Below are 16,113 nucleotides of genomic sequence, written 5' to 3'. Positions count from 1 at the left end.
CAAATGTATTCAAAATCTGACAGTATTTTTTGTGTTCATATTTCCTTCTTCTTTGAGACCCTTTCTGATGAGGCTGCGGTGAACAGTAGATGGATCAACTTCAGGACCAGATGTAACTTTTAGATCCTGTTTCAGGTCTTTGCTGAACTTTTTTTCTGTTTCTTAAGAACATGACATTGGGAACAAATGCTGTGTTTGTGTGACCCGCTGCTAGTAAGAAAGGGCTTAAAGATAATATTTGAAAATGGGTTATTTACAAATTTGGCTGTAAAAAACATAAAATATTGAAATACTTTCAAAAGCCCTGAGAACTATTGCTCTCAGCTCCCTGGAAGTGAAATTGAAAGAAACGAGGGTTGACTCAAGAGTTCTGCACAGTACAGTGTGTAGTGCAAGGGGATTATTTATTTATTTATTTATTTATTGTGAATCAAATTATCATTAATATTCTGAGAAGTTATTTATGGAGCTTTTGTGTTTTATAGGATGTTGACAGAAGGACGAGCTTAATCTGTGTTACTTCAGAAACCTTGTGATAATCTGTATAGGAACTAGTTTCATAGTTTCTGGATGTTTTTGTTATTGTTGTTTGTTTGGTGGGGGGGAATTAATATAGTATTTTTTTTTAATATATTAAAATCACATAAATATATTTTTCTATCTTTAACCAGTAGGACCATCTGTTGGGTGACTGTTACCAACAAAAATAGAAAACAAAAGCACTTTCTTACTCAGCTATTTCATGAACACGGTATGAATAAAATTCTAACGTCTGCCTTGGATCTTTGACTTTATCAATAATACAGTTTTTTCACAAATTGAGAGTTTTATTGTGAAAAACCCCGCCGGACGTATTTTGTTCTCCTTGGCGAAACGCGTGACGCACAGAAGAGTAGCAGTGGACACAAACACAGACTTGTTCAGCTTTAGTTGTAAGTACAGTGCATAATAGTTAGTACAAATTCTTTTATGTTTAATTTGAATATAAATTGTGTTGCAATGATGAAGGCGTGCTCGGAATATGCAGTTTGTTGAGGGCAGCTATGTTGCGGTTTGCTACCTGGCTAGCAAAACTGAACGTTACAGCAAGACTGATTATCATCGGTTTGGTTGGAAAAAAGCACCAACGAGCTTCTGTAAGTGTGCTTGAGCTGCTGCATGGTGACGCAAAGTGTTCGGGTGATGTTATCTGGATCCTAAAACAGTTACTTTAACGTATCAGGTGATGTTGGCTCACCTTTAGTGGTTTTGTGATTCCTGATGCTGGAATCAGCTTCACTCAGGACGCTTTTGTTTGATCCTGTAGAGCAGCAGATACCTGAACATTACACGGAAATGGTTCACAAGAGGATACACGCACCAAAACTGGCACATATGCTGTTTTTATGCGTACTTGTTTGATAAAGCTCATCAGCCACCCACCAGCCAAACTCAAGATGGTGGCCATTTTCAACATGGCTGTTAACAAAGGCTTGAAAAAATATTTTTATTTATTTTTTCTGATAAAGCCAACTAGCATCATATTATTGGGTCATAATAACTGATAGTTGCAGCTTTAGATGACTTTAGCATGTTATTTTATTATAATAATATAATGACGCATTAGTATATCTATATTAAACCTGCAAAATGATAAGCAGCTCAATATTTAAAATGAAGTGCACTGAGTCTAAAATGTAATTGAATAGAAGTGGAAGTACCTAAAGTACAAATATATTGAATGTGTTTGTTAGTAAAGCAATTCCAGAAGTGCACTTTTTTGCACCACTAGTCTATGAGCTTCTCCAATAGTGTCAGTTAGATTTGAAATTTTACTTTCTGATGTTTCTTATGTTTTGCATTCAGGCCACAGAGCATCACCAATCATCCCTCTCAGAGTATACCCACACTGCAGTGGACAAACCAAGGAACACCGCATGGAAACAATTCAGCTTTGATGTGAATGAGTCCAAGCTACAGAGGCAGTTGCACAGCTATTAGCTTGACTGATCGTTGGGGTTGTCTGTCCAGTCTACAAGCAGTAGTCGAAACCTCTCCACCTCCAGCATGAGTGAGCTAACAGACTTTGAAAAAGGCAAAATAGTCGGCGCGCGTATTGGAGGCATGTCTGTGAGCGAAACTGCCGAGCTGTGTAACGTTTCAGCCCGAACAGTGATGAAAGTCATGAGTGCTTATAAGAACTACGGATTTACTGCATCAGCACAGAAAAAAAAAACACGCAAGCCACAGAAAAATACAGTTGCTAATGGAAAAGCGGCCAGGGCGAAAGTGGTTCCTGAGTCTGAGGTCGAAACACAAAATCCTGATGAAGACATGGACACGCCTGAACCCAAGACCCAAGAAGATGAATAACTTGGTCTGATGAGCTGTACTTTGATCCTTATGTTACATTTACACTTTTTCTGTTTTCAGAAAGCCACAGTATGCCTTTTTTTAACCAACACTTTTCCTCTCTGCTGACAGATTATCTCTTTAAAGAAAAAAAAAAAAGAATATCAATTACTTTATTTATAGTAAACTAATTTTTACTGTTTAGTTTAAAGAAATTCAAAATAGGAGTGGCCAAAAATGATCTTAAACTGTTTGCTGATGTGGACTGGCTGTGTTGCAAACTCATACTTTTTTTTTTTTTTTTTTTTTTTGAGCAATATTGCATATTTTTAACAAATAAATCTTAAATTTCAATCTTTTTGTGTATTTTCTTTCTGTGTTAATGACACTATTTCATTTCTCAAATTGCACATACTCTCTGAGAGGAGGCAACAGGCAGTTAGAAAATTAGACGTCCTTCAAAGCTGTCGATTAAATATCATGGAGGAACATTGTACATAAATTTTGTTAAAGCATAACTGCTGACAACCTTCAGCATGCTGTACTGAGATTAATTTCTGGGTCACCGGCAGGAGAGTGGAGGACGGAGGAGCAGACATGAATAGAACAAATTACTTAATTTGTTCTTGGTGAGGTGTCTCGGTCGTTCCTCTCCTAGCAGTATTAGAATGTGCGGCCCATGGCCCTGGCGCTTTTATTCTGAAAATCTATGAGCGGAACTAGTTCCTTGCTTCCTTGTAAAACAAACATCTGTACTCGTCGTACAGTGACAGAGTAAGTACAATTTTATCTGTAATTATTGTCAGTAAGGACCCAAATGTGTACTGTGAATACGCGCCTTGCGTTTACTTTAGCCGTGCTTGCTACCTGCTAGCCGTAATTACCATACCATCCAGAAGTACCACTTATTTAGCTGTTAACGAGAATGAGTTTTATTTAATAGTTTTTGACTGATAGAGTCTGATAGAGTTGTTGTTTTGCCTAGCTCCTTTAGTCATTTAGTAATGCTTCAGCTGCTGTGGGTTTCCCCTCAGTGGTTGTGTGAGTCCTTGATTAATCCACAGCATTTTTATTAGTGTAAAATTAATATATTTAAATAAATAAAACTGTTGTTTTTTGTTTGTTTGTTTGTTTGTTTAGACTTACTGCTTTCTCCATCTATTTAGAGAGCAAGGAGGACACTACATTTGACAGCTTGTCAGCAGCTGATTGGTCCACTAACCAGGACATCACTGCTTCAGCATTCAAAATCATGGAAGCGCCATGTGACAGTGGACGTTGGGGTACCTAAGTGACAGTGCTCCAACACAGTGGCTGGGTTTCCTGCTCGTTTGTCAGGTGACAGTGTCCAAACGAGATATTCACCACTTTAAAAGCAGTGTTCAAATCAGTATGAGTGACTTGACAGAGTTTGAAAGGTGCCAGATTGTTGCTGCACGGCTGTCGGGTGCATCTGTCACAAAAACGGCACAGCTGTTTAACGTGGCAAGGGGAACAGTGTCAAGAGTCATGACTGTGTACATCAAACATGGACGAACAGCATCAGCAAAAAAGAACAGCGGGCGCAAGTCAAAGCTCACTGAAAAGGACAGACAGACACTTCTCCAGATAGTCGATGAACACCCCGAGTACACCGCCTGTAAGATAACCTCAGAGCTAAATAGACACCTCTCTCATACAGTCTCTGTAAAGACTGTACGGCGTGAGCTCCATAAAGCTGGTGTCTTTCGAGGTGCAACAAATCAGAAACCAGAGATAGAAACTGATTCCCCAAAGTTCAATGGAAAGAACAGTGAGCCTTACAAAGAATGTGATGCACAGACTATATCTGAACCCCAGGGTGCTGTGCAAAGGTACAGCACAGAAGAAGCTGAACCCCAAATCTGAACGTGAAAACGATCACTACTCTCAAAGGTTTCATGACAGGAATAAAGAACCTGAACCTCAGACTAATTAAAAGGAATTACCTCATCTGGTGGTAGATTTCAGCCTTTTTTATTATGTCCAGACTGGTTCACTAGTAACTGTCCTCACTGTGTTACCTGTTGTTTTTCTGTAGGAATTTGTTCTCATGCAGCTTTTGTTCCTTTCCCAAGCCTTTATTTCCCGAGTTTACCAGCAAACATGGAACTTTGGTTTGGTTTGCTAATAGGATTCTCAGGTATCCAGACATCATAACACTGTTTTAATCAAATGGTAAAACAGTAAAACTATGAAATAACATAACCAAGGCAAAGCTAATAGAATACGTCATACATATATATTGAAAAAGCAAGAGGCTTAAATGATTAATATTTAAAAAGAATCTCATGTGTTGAAAATTACAGTACTAATGTAACTGCAGTGATTTAGCTTGTTCTCTTCACGGCTGTGCGTGCACTTTACACGGTGACGCAACAACAGACCCGGAAGTGCAGCGCCAACCACAAACACACCTGTGACAGCGCCGCTGTTACTCTGTGGAAGAGGGTTCACGTGTCCAACCGCGAGAGGTTTGACCTGTGTTTTCATCCGTTTTCTCGGCGTCAGGGCGAATATGTTTGCAGTGTTTATGTTTTTTATGCAAAGAACATTTTACACCTCAACATGAACGTGTTGCGGTAGAAAGGTGTAAGGCTACATTTAGCCAGGTTAGCTTTGCTTTCTTAGCTTTTGTAACTGAAGCTGTGCAATAATGACTGATTGTTTTATTTTTAAGGTGGACAGCATTAGGCGGTTCAGTAAAACTCACTCGTTTTCCCGAGAAGAGCACATGACTGATTAAACCATTTTTAGCCGTCCTGTTGCGTTTGTGTCCTGACTGATTAGCTGTTAACCTGTTTCTTTTCGGGGGGTTCTGGAAGTGTTGGGGGTGAACTGGTGTAGAGAACACTGGGGATGATTTTCAGGGGCCTGTACTACGAAGCAGATTTTCGTCTAATGCGGGTTTTCTGTACTGCCAAGGTGGTTCACTTCTCACGGAGGTACATCACCATGGTAACTGATGTTGCAGACGATGGACATTTTATTAGTGATCAACAGGTATAAGGTCACCGCCCACTGACCAGTCTCTCTGAAAAACAGCGTCACCATGGCAGATCCCTCGGGTCTCTGTGCAGCTGTAGAAAACAGCTCATCAGAGCAGACATAACTTTTCTGCAGATAGCAGGAGAGTAAAGTTTTGCAATGGCGTCTTTGTGCTTCCCTGATGAGCATCAGTAATAATTAAAATTCATTTAAATTTTTCAATAAATTTACTTAGGTAATATCTATATATATATATATATATATATATATATATATATATACATTAGTGTAGTATATTATCCTAAAGTAGGGCATCCATTTACATCCAGTACCTATAGACCTTATATCAAATTTCCATAGGCAGAATGTATGTTTGAATTCTGTTTTTACATTTTTTCTTCCCTCTTCCTGTTCTCATCCGATTAAACACCACCAGGGCAGCAGCTAAAGGAATAAAAAATAAAACTTTTTTAAATGTATGTTTTGGGCTTTTAATCCTTTATTTGATTAGACAGTGGAAAGAAGAGAGTAAAGCTGGAGAAAGACACCAAGTAAATAGCCTTAGGACAGATTCACACCAAGGCCTCTGCACAATCTATATAGCATGGATCACCCGCTCATCCAGTTATCCTATATATAATACGTACTTTACTTGAGTCAGGGTCATAATACTTTTTAAGGAGCCTGATAGTACAGAACTGTTAGCATCAAAATATGCTTAACAAACTTGAAGTAAACGTTCTCATGATACAGAAAAGACTATCATATTAAGAGTATGTGGTTGGTAGAGTACTGGGGGCGTCAGTTATAATTCATCCCTATAATTTGTCCCTCCATGTCTCCCTCAGGATGCACACTGGTTGCCAATCAACACAAAGAGAAAGACAACTGTGTATTGTTGTTTCATTGTGTTTGAAATTTTAACTTCTGGTATTTTCTTCTTTCATGTTTTTTGCATTCAGGCCAAGAAGTAAAACCAGCCATCTCCATCTACAGTGCTGTGCAAAAGATTTGACCCACCTTTTGTTTCTCTATATTTTGCCTCCCAAAGAGCCAGACTTGCTTGTAATTTTTAAAGTTGTCTTGAGCATCAAATATCCAGGCTTTCTGAAGGTCTTTCAAAGTTTTTCCTTTGGACATTGGCTTCATTGGAGCATTCAAAAGACATTTAACTCAAGGAATGAAGCAGTGTTATGTTAACATGTAATGGAAATCATAGCAAAGAACCAGTTTGAAATGATATATTTTGGCAGTTTGTTCATTTGTTCCCATTTCTTTAGTTGCATCTTTAGTTAAATCTACAAAAAATGCCGAAGATAACACGGTTTGACAGGCATAAAATAGTACTTTTGCACCAACAAGGTGAACCCCAAAGAACTATTAGCCGAAAACTTGGCATATCTCGGCATGGTGTGCAGTGTGTCCTTAAAAAATTTCAGCAAACTGGACAAGTGGAGGACAAAAGAAGAAGTGGCCGGCCTAAAAAACTATCTACAGCAGATGAACAATATCTGAAAGTCATGTCCTTAAGAAATCGGAAAAGATCCAGCAAAGACCTGACACAGGACCTGAGAGATGCATCTGGCCCTTCAGTTGATCCAGCTACTGTTCGCCGTAGCCTCATCAGAAATGGTCTCAAATCATTCTTAAAGAAGGGAAATGGGGAAGAAAGGCTGACGTACAGTATACTGAGCACTGGAACGGATAAAAGTAGAGAAGCAGTTGACACTACCCCGTCCAGTATGAGTGAGTTAACAGACTTTGAAAAGGGCCACATAGTCGGTGCGCGGATTGCAGGACTGTCAGTCAGCGAAACTGCCAACTTATGTAACGTATCAAGCCAAACAGTGGAGAAAGTAATAAATGCTTATAATGAACACGGATTTACTCCATCAGCAATGAATAAAAAATATAAGCCACAGAAACATGCAGGTGCTACTGAATCCAATGCAAGACCAGTTCCTGACTCTAAGACTGAAAAACGAAATTCTGATGAAGACGTAAACACATATGTATCCAAGATCAAAGATCATGAGTAACTTGGTCTGATGTGTTGTATTTTGAGCTTTCGGTTGCATTTTGACTGTTTCTGTGTTGATAAAGCAACAGTATGCCTTTATTTAACCCACAGTTTCCATCTGTGCTGAACTTTTTCATTTATACGCATTTTCATTTTTTTTTCTTTTTCTTTTTTTAAAGTAAAGCGTTCAAAACGCTTTACTTTTTATTTAGTTGAAATAGACTTCCACAAATTGCCTTCACAAACCTTCATTCCTTGTCCAAGCTGGATATGACTAAACATGGGTCTCTGTGCAGACTGACAAATATTCATAAAAGTAGATCAACTTGAAAATATTTAACAGTATTCCATTATAATGTTATAATATATTGCTCCTTATTTATAGTATTATATTGTAAGGCAAAGCTTTTTTATTTTGCATGCATCATGAAGAGCTCTTATTAAAAATGAATATGGAACAAGATCCCCAGAAAATAAAGACTTGTGCTTCTACTATCTCCTCTGAATTACTAAGTTTTTCTTTTAAAATGTCATGCTAGTGACTGGAGAATATCAGTCCATCCATTTTTTTAACTGCTTATTTAGTTCAGGGTTGTGGTAGTGGAAAATGTGTAATGTTTTTCTCCCATTCATTTTTCACCCATACATTCATACAAGCAATTCATTTTTATCACTATTACTGTAATATTGAAGCTTTTAGGGAAATGCTGTAGGGCCTTATTATATACAGACAACAGCAGTTACTCATGGGGTCTCCCACCTTCTAGAGAGTGAGTTGTAGATTAATGAGTTCCAAGAAGTAATAACTTGAGCAACCTCAGACACTCCCCTTTCTTTGTAATAAATAGATAGGCTATATCTATTATTCACATAAAAAATAAAAGTTTCTATGTGGGTTGATTTTTTTGCCCCCATAAGCCCTGTACTGGACAGAGTATATAAAAAAATGTATAAACAAACCCCAATGTGTCAGGAGTTGAAATGTTTCTCTATTATGAGTGTAAGATGAGGTGTTTGTAGCTGTTGTGTGATGCCGGTGCGCATGCGTGTCACATAACGCAGCAACAGACCCGGAAATGCGAAGCCAACCGTAAACACAGCTGTGGCAGCGCTGCTGTTACTTTCTGGAAGATGGTGTACGTGTCCAACGGTGAGTGGTTTCCCTGCTTTAACGGTTTCTTTGTTTGTTTGATATTTATTAGGTGTTTTTATACATTTTAGAACATAAGCACAGCATGAATGTGTGAAAAGTGTTAGGTTACATTTAGCCATGTAGGATGTTAGCTAGCCTGGTTGAATCTGCGTAGCAGAAAGAAGTGCTGAGCTGATGAACCTTAGGTGGTGTTTTAAAACTTCGTCGCTTTTCCAGAATGCGATATGTGACTGCGATTTCGTTTGGGCTTCAACTTCATAGTGGAACGAAATTTATCTTTCCTTAAAACTGTTTTGAAATGTGCTGCAACTCGTTTATGCCCTGATTAGCTGTTAGCCCTTGTGTACTGAAGGCCAGCTAAAGAGTAAATCCGGGTTAACGACTGGCTGGTGCACTGATGATTATTATAGATGTATTCCCGTCTTGCAATGTGAACAGCATCACAGATCCCTGCTGTCTGACCCACCTCTGTGTTTCTCCATCAGGCCAGGTCCTGGACAGCAGGGCACAGTCTCCATGGCGCCTGTCCTTACTGGTTGATCTTTTCTGGGGAGCAGTGGAGTTTATCGGCCTCTTGTAAGTCAAATGAGAATTAAATGAAATAAATAAAACAAAATAGCCATCTTTATTTAACATAATGGATGAGTGACCTTTTGAATAATCATTAATATTCTCATTGCCTGTATTTAAGGTTCGTTAAGAGTTGTGTGATTGTATTTACTGTTGTATTTTCACATTTGTTTTTCTACCTTAAAAAGATGCTGAGAATCTCTTTCTTCCGCTAAAGATAGATGACTTACAGTTTCTCTGATCCTGTTGCCTGTAAAACTGATTTGAATATGGTGTAGTAAACTTACAATATAGTGAGTAAGCAAGAGGCTTTTCTTAGAGCCTTCATTATGGTTTATTCTGAATTAAGCACAAGCCCCCACTCTTTTTTTTTTTTTTCTTTTACCAGTTTTAAAACCATGTTTCACCCCGACATGTCAAAGAATGGAAGCTCTGTTTCATCACGCTTCACTGACGGCAGAGGGTAAGTCCCTGAAACACCATTATTTGTGTCACGCACACATACACACACTGAACACCAATTCTACACTACCCTTTATGTTAAACACTGAAAATTACATAATCCGATGTAGGAGCAAGCTGGCTTATTAGGAATTGTGTGTCATGTGTAACACAAAGCTAATAAGATGCATGTGATGTTATTTCTTTTTCAGTTGTATCTAAAAAAAATTGTCCTAATCCAGAGAATGACAAATGCAGTTTAACAAAGCTGTTGCCCGTTTCAGCACTTGAATTAATTTATATTTATGCTAGGGCTGTTTAACGCGTTAACGCTGACAGCCCTAATTTATACCACTTGTTCCTCACATTCTTGTCTACTGTTGCTTTTACAGTCCTCCAGGTCCACCTGGTGGCAGAAGGAGGATGGGAAGAATAAACCATGGTGCAGGGCCCAGTCCTCCACCAATGGGTGGAGGAGGATGAGGAAGGTGAGAATTTTTTGTCTTTTTTTATTAAACACTCCGTTTTAGTATCAGCTCATATGTAAAGTAAAATTAATTTCAATGGATGAATGACACAGAAACAAAACTTGCATGTCAGTTTGCTGTGTATGTGCTGCTTTTGTGTAATAACTGTTAGGGTTATCATGATCTGATCACTTGATCCTAATGAGATCAATAACAAAAAATACTGAGGGGTGGCCAGTGGTACTCTTCAGCCTCCTAGTACATGGACCTATGGCATCACCATCACCCTACTGGAAAGTAGCCCTCAGCCTTTTATAGCTGAAGAGTAAACAATTAACTCCTTTTTTATGCATTTCAAAATTACTCATTATTACTCATGAATGCATTTAGGTTATTACCTGGGGGGACCTAGCCAAACAAAGAAACACAGATGTTCTTGAGAGCATCTGTACTTTTAAGCTGATTATATACGGCTGTGATATGAAAACATTGCCTGACTGTTATATTACCCGCTCCTCTCTCTAGGTAAACGCCTACACATGCAGTGTAGGCGTGGGGCCTTGCACAGTGTCTTAGAAGCCAAGGAAAGATGATAAAGTCACAGTGCTAAGGCCCTTCCTCATCAGCTGCCACTGCCACAAGCAGTTTCTTGACGCCTTTCTGGGAATTCCTACACGTAGGGGCCAGAACGGCTGATACCGCAGCTATCCACATCACTTCTTCCCTCATTTTCTGCGTCGGTTTTTCCAACTTGCAGTATCACCGGTTTTTTAGATATGGGTCATGATTCCTGGGAGTCATCAGCTAATGTGTTTTTGTATCCTTCTGTTGAATAAAAAATACCACTGAGTGTGTCTCCTGCTATTATTGCCACATTTGGTAATGACACAGCTTGGTTCCACAAAGAGTTGGTCGGTACTAATAGCAGTATCACACCTTTGGCTCAGCACTAATTGTTAGGATATCTAAAATCAATGGATAATTTGGTAATGGCACAGGTATACATTGTCTTTTTTTTACCTCAAATTGCAAAAGTTGTTTAAGACTTGATTATATCAGAGTCTTGTGTGTGAATATGATATAATTCCAAGGAGTACACTTAATCACTTAATGTTTTTATCAATTCCAAATATCTTGTACCAGGTATCATGGGTTTACTGTATTTAGAATTCCAGACATTCATGAACATTCAGAGCATTGTGATACAACTGCAGTACATGACATAAAACTGTCAAACTTATTTAATACTGTTCAGAAGTAACAGAAATATCTGCATTGTCTTAAACAGCCAGGAAAAACCACTGAAAAAACACTGGTGACTGTGCTAGAATTGTCAGAATTTACCGTCACACTATGTATAGAGTTTATTTAAGGGATTAAATCTTTTTTCTGGAAAAACAGTTCTCACGCTTCCTTTATTTACTGTAGAAATGTACTTGACAGTTTGCCAATTTCATCCTTCTGCAGTCCACTGAACAGCGGGACAGTTTGAGTCACCGTTTCAAGTAAGAAGAGCCTGTTTTCACCACACAAAGGCAGCTCTTTCACGGAGCATTCGGACACCAAAGCGGTGCCATTCCCTCTGGTGGATCCACATTTCTTGCGTGGTGTCCAAACATGCCAGCACTGCTCCACCTTTCCATGATATCAGCCGAGGATCCATGTCCTAGAGCACATACGTGTCATATAAAATACATTACAGGATCAGTCTGCAGTATAAAGTTACCTGCCTTTTGAAGACAGATGCAGGTCTGTGACCTTTTCTGAGACATAAGGTAATTTTGGGGTACCTTTGGACGTGTGATAACTTCCACATTGTCTACCAGCCTTCTGAAGGACGGTGGCATCTTGTTGATGATGCGGTGAAGAAGGAATTCCTGAACTCCATGAAACATGAGCCCCCCTCCCACAACCAGGATGGAGCTGTACATCTTTCGTTTAGTTTCATCTGATGCTGTAAATGAAATGAGTACAGAGGCTCAAACAGGATATCCCATGGAAGTTTTTATTCTCATTGCTAGATCTTTGAATATTAAAAAAAAACATTAACTTAATCACTTATAAATAAATAAACTTTTATTTATATAGAACCTTTCTAGACAGAATCACAAAGTCCTGCACATAAGATAACAAATAATAAAAAGGTAAAACAGACAACACTTACCACAGCAGTCGATGCTATGCAGGACTGCCTTATCTAATCCTAATGCTTTGCTCTCAAATTGGCTCATGATGGCCGTCTTTCTGGACAGATGAGCAGACACAGGCTCTTCCACCTCTCCTGCTCCCATCAGGGACTCTCCATGGGCAGCCCCAAGCTCTGTTTCCCCCTGCGTTCCTCCTCCTCCTCCACCACTCCCACAGCTCCTGGGTAGATCTGACAGCTCCCCAGTCCCTCCCTGACTGCTCAGCTCCCCTTCCAAACATCCACTTGGTCTGGAAATAGCTTTCCTGTCTGCCGCTGATTTGGAGGACTATTGGAGAAAATAATTGAGTAAGTAAAAAAAATAGCTGAGAACCATGTGGTTTGATTGGTTTCGGTCTATGAAACCTGTATGTGTGTGTTTTACCTGATCCTGTTTGCTCTGTGTAGCAAGGAGGTAGTGTTCATCATGAGGGTCTTCTGAGTCGCCTTGGGAACGGAACTGAAGCGATGACATCTTCTGACCTACAATCCCAAACGTCGTCGGGTAAAAAAGGCCCATGGGTGCCTATAAAGAAGACAGAAAAGTATTTCAGCACCAGTATCAAAACAGCATCGTCTTTACCTTCTGATATAATTACCTGTAGTTTCTCATCCCCAAGTCGAACCTGGTACAGAAGAGCCGGGGCCTCTGGAAAACGAGTCTGAAATTCATGATCTTGTAGCCCTGATATGTCCTGTTAAGAGAAAACAGAAAAAAGATTTTGTAGTTAATATGTACTTAAAACTGCTCCATCAACTATTTAGAAGCGAGTACGGCTAAATACTCAAAGATGCTAACAAATCATTGTAATGCACAGACACTAACACCCTCCCACCCTGACCAACACACACTTGATCTAGATGGCAGAAGGTCTCTTTCAGATGTTGCAGGAGCTGACAGTCTAGTCTGTTAGACAGCTGACAATCTCTGTAGGGAAATCCTGCCCTCTGCAGGAGCCAGAAGAAAGTGCGGGTCACATCTGAGCCACCGTATGCTAAACACAACCTGCAAAGTCCCACAAATACAAGATACCATGTAACACATTTGCTAAATAATGCAATAAAAGCAGGAAGTGAAACTAAAAATTTTAAAATTAAATATTCAACTTATGTCACTGTTCTGTGTTTGTTGTCTGTGACAACCGGGTCAAATAATTAAATATTAAATATATTTAATATTAAATAATGTTTAATATTAAATAGATTTAATTTAATTAAACATAAGCGTCGGTTTCGGCCCCACCTGGAGTTTCGATGTGACACTCCGTCCTCCACACAGCAGATACTGGTCTTCTGGTCGCCTACATCCACAACACAAGCGCTACTCAACCCACTGCCAAATGTAGCACACACCGACTCCTGGTGCACAATGATAGCTACACGCAAAGAGAACAGGAAGTAAGTTGATGGAAACAAAGAAATTTCCACTTAGTTACGTGTGCAGATTTACATGTGTGATACCTGAGAACCCCATATTGAGCAGCAGCATGTTCACAACCTCTTTGATGTGCTGTCTGTTGTAGATGTCAGGGACCAACAGGATACATCTGTAATACTAAAAGAAATAATGCGAAATGAGCAACTGATGATTAACGTGGATGATCATCTATTTGAAAGTTTATGGAGCACAAAGCCTGTAGAAAGCCTCAATTACAGAAGCAAGATAGATAGATAGATAGATAGATAGATAGATAGATAGATAGATAGATAGATAGATAGATAGATAGATAGATAGATAGATAGATAGATAGGGTCTTATTTTTTATACTAATATAAAGAAATGAGGGATGTCTCAAGACTATTGCATGCTGCTATAGAACTGAGAAGTTTTCTCCTACCTTTAAATCTTTGAGAGGGATCTCCAGATGCTTCTGAATGACATGACTCCAAATTGTCTCAAGGTCAGCCAGGACAGCAGTCAGTGAGCCTCCAGGACCAGCATGCACATTGAGCTGACCTCTGACTACAGGCCAGTGGATGTTGTAACAGTCTGTTGGATTCACATAAAGAGCCTGTGCAATAGCAGAAATGGGGGAGGGGGATAAAAATTAATCAATCAAGGCTTTAGGTAATGAAAATGGCTTAATAAGTCATATTTCACAGAAGTTACAAGCTTGCTCAAATACATTCACCGACCTCCTCTCCGACCAAATAAGGAGGATGGTGGGTTGTGTTTGTCCACTTCACTCTGGAGCTGCTGTCTAGCACCGCAGGACGGATCTGACAGTTATATGCTCTGGCCTAAAAACAAACACACAAAACCGAACCACTGCTATAAGAAAATACTTTTATGGATTCACGTCATAATCAATTAATGAAAAGAGTTATTTTCTATATTGTATATCAGTCATTCAAACCTTACTAAGTTGCTATAGGACCTTAAAGTCTTTATTTCTTTATTGTATAAGTTAGAAGAGAATCACACTGCATTATGTTGCTTTCTTCCCTAATTTCTCTTTTATAACCATACCTGATCAGCAGACACAGGAGTCCTCCGCACTCCGTTTGACATCTTCTTGGACCATATAGCCTGATCAACCATTTTAAGGCCATTCTGCCTCTGCTCGTTGCTTTCTGGTTTCTGTTGGACATTAAGACAAAACAATAAGGATAAACACTTAAAAATGACACCACCACGAACTTAATTTGACAACAGTGAAGTTGTATTATGGGTGCACCTGGTTTTGAGTCACATACATTTAGACCTTCTCTCAACAGCCATGCATCTTCATAGCGGGGCTGGCCACTTTGCTTGTGCCTGCGTGCTATTACATGTGGGACCGTCACTGGAAGGGTGTCCGTTGCTCGGCCAATGCGGAGCATCCTCGATCCAGGGTGGATGACAACTACAAAATTGCTCTGTATTTGCTGTGAAAAAGAAAAGAAATTTCAAGTTTCACCCAACAACAGAACAACTGTGGACACCTGCGCAGCCTCCACTCTTATGGAAAGACTGGCCACTAGTTTTTGGAAACTGGCTGCATGGATTTGTTTCCATCCAAGGGCTCTGGTGAGGTCAGAGCTCTGTGCAGGATAGATACTACACTGGAGCTGTTGTCATAATGTTAGAAGTGCATTAATGCCAGCACAAAACTAAAACACTGCATGCTGTATCATTAAGTTTAAGCCTTTAAAAACAGCCCAAAACCCATCATGCTTGCAGGCAGTCTTAACCCAAAACAAAGATACTGACTGTTAAACCTAGTTTCCTAAGTTCTACCACATCTAAGCTCCTGAAACTTTAAAAAGGAGCTTAAATCGGAAGGGTTAACACGTGTTTTCATCCGTGTTGGGAAAAACAAAAAAAGAGGTCAACAATCCAGAGCTGAAATATTTCAATATCAGTTTTAACTCAACAACTCTGAGCTTTAAACCTTGTTGTAACATGTAGCAGGCTGTCGACCCATTTAGCAACAGTGTACTAATACGATAGTAAACGCACTATCACAGCATGTGTCAAGCGAGAACAAACTGTTCATGAAAAATACAAATTCTACATTATAGATTTCTGGCATTATATACGGTTATAGTTCATGTATACAACAGCTGGGTACTTCATTTTCCGTCTCACCTCTTGAGGAGGCTCTGGTATCGCCGGAGGAGCGATTGGTCTTTTCACCCCGCGCTGCTGCTCCTTCTCTTTCTCCCTGTCTCGCTCCTTTTCTTTGTCTTTTCCATTATCCTGCTCTTTCTCCGCCTGGGTCATGGTCTCCTTTCCACTTAATCCACGAAATACTTAGAAATGACGAACTCACGGTCTTCTAGTCCCAGCGAGATGATTCAAAATTGAAGCACAAGCTAACACAATTGCCTTCCCTCTGAATGAAAAGTTTACTTCCGTGTTTGGTCACGTGGTGCAACATTTCGATTTCTATTTGTCCAAAGACTTCTCTGTGCGTCTCCACGTTTTTGTTTGTTTGTTCGTTTTAATACATTTTAT

At 39.4% G+C, this 16,113-nt stretch overlaps 2 protein-coding genes and 1 long non-coding RNA gene across 7 annotated transcripts; 2 read left to right on the top strand and 1 right to left on the bottom strand.

The window, feature by feature from the left end:
- The first annotated feature begins 792 nt into the window (after window positions 1–792).
- On the top strand, window positions 793–6,735 carry LOC109196262 (uncharacterized). 5 transcript variants are annotated; one of them, XR_002057800.2, is made up of 5 exons: window positions 793–932; window positions 1,846–3,105; window positions 3,498–4,823; window positions 5,275–5,352; window positions 6,300–6,735. It is a non-coding gene; the product is annotated as an uncharacterized LOC109196262 (long non-coding RNA). The 5 variants fall into 5 exon arrangements; XR_003215514.1 differs by having other exon boundaries at window positions 3,498–4,961; XR_002057799.2 differs by lacking the exon at window positions 5,275–5,352.
- A 1,634-nt stretch (window positions 6,736–8,369) lies between these two features.
- Window positions 8,370–11,120, top strand: selenok (selenoprotein K). Its single transcript, XM_003444756.5, has 5 exons — window positions 8,370–8,507; window positions 8,996–9,086; window positions 9,469–9,543; window positions 9,914–10,009; window positions 10,514–11,120. The coding sequence occupies exons 1-4, from the start codon at window positions 8,489–8,491 to the stop codon at window positions 10,002–10,004; spliced, it is 276 nt and encodes a 91-aa protein (XP_003444804.1). The 5' UTR covers window positions 8,370–8,488; the 3' UTR covers window positions 10,005–10,009; window positions 10,514–11,120.
- Window positions 11,009–16,033, bottom strand: actr8 (actin related protein 8). Its single transcript, XM_003444757.5, has 13 exons — window positions 15,745–16,033; window positions 14,871–15,041; window positions 14,644–14,754; window positions 14,310–14,414; window positions 14,012–14,185; window positions 13,635–13,728; window positions 13,417–13,549; window positions 13,026–13,179; window positions 12,773–12,868; window positions 12,559–12,699; window positions 12,153–12,462; window positions 11,779–11,942; window positions 11,009–11,654 (listed from the first exon to the last, which is right to left on the bottom strand). The coding sequence occupies exons 1-13, from the start codon at window positions 15,877–15,879 to the stop codon at window positions 11,511–11,513; spliced, it is 1,932 nt and encodes a 643-aa protein (XP_003444805.1). The 5' UTR covers window positions 15,880–16,033; the 3' UTR covers window positions 11,009–11,510.
- Window positions 16,034–16,113: the final 80 nt, after the last annotated feature.

The sequence above is a fragment of the Oreochromis niloticus genome, linkage group LG20, assembly GCF_001858045.2.
Source record: "Oreochromis niloticus isolate F11D_XX linkage group LG20, O_niloticus_UMD_NMBU, whole genome shotgun sequence".
Classification (NCBI taxonomy): domain Eukaryota; kingdom Metazoa; phylum Chordata; class Actinopteri; order Cichliformes; family Cichlidae; genus Oreochromis; species Oreochromis niloticus.
This window is presented reverse-complemented; position numbering and strand designations above follow the sequence as displayed.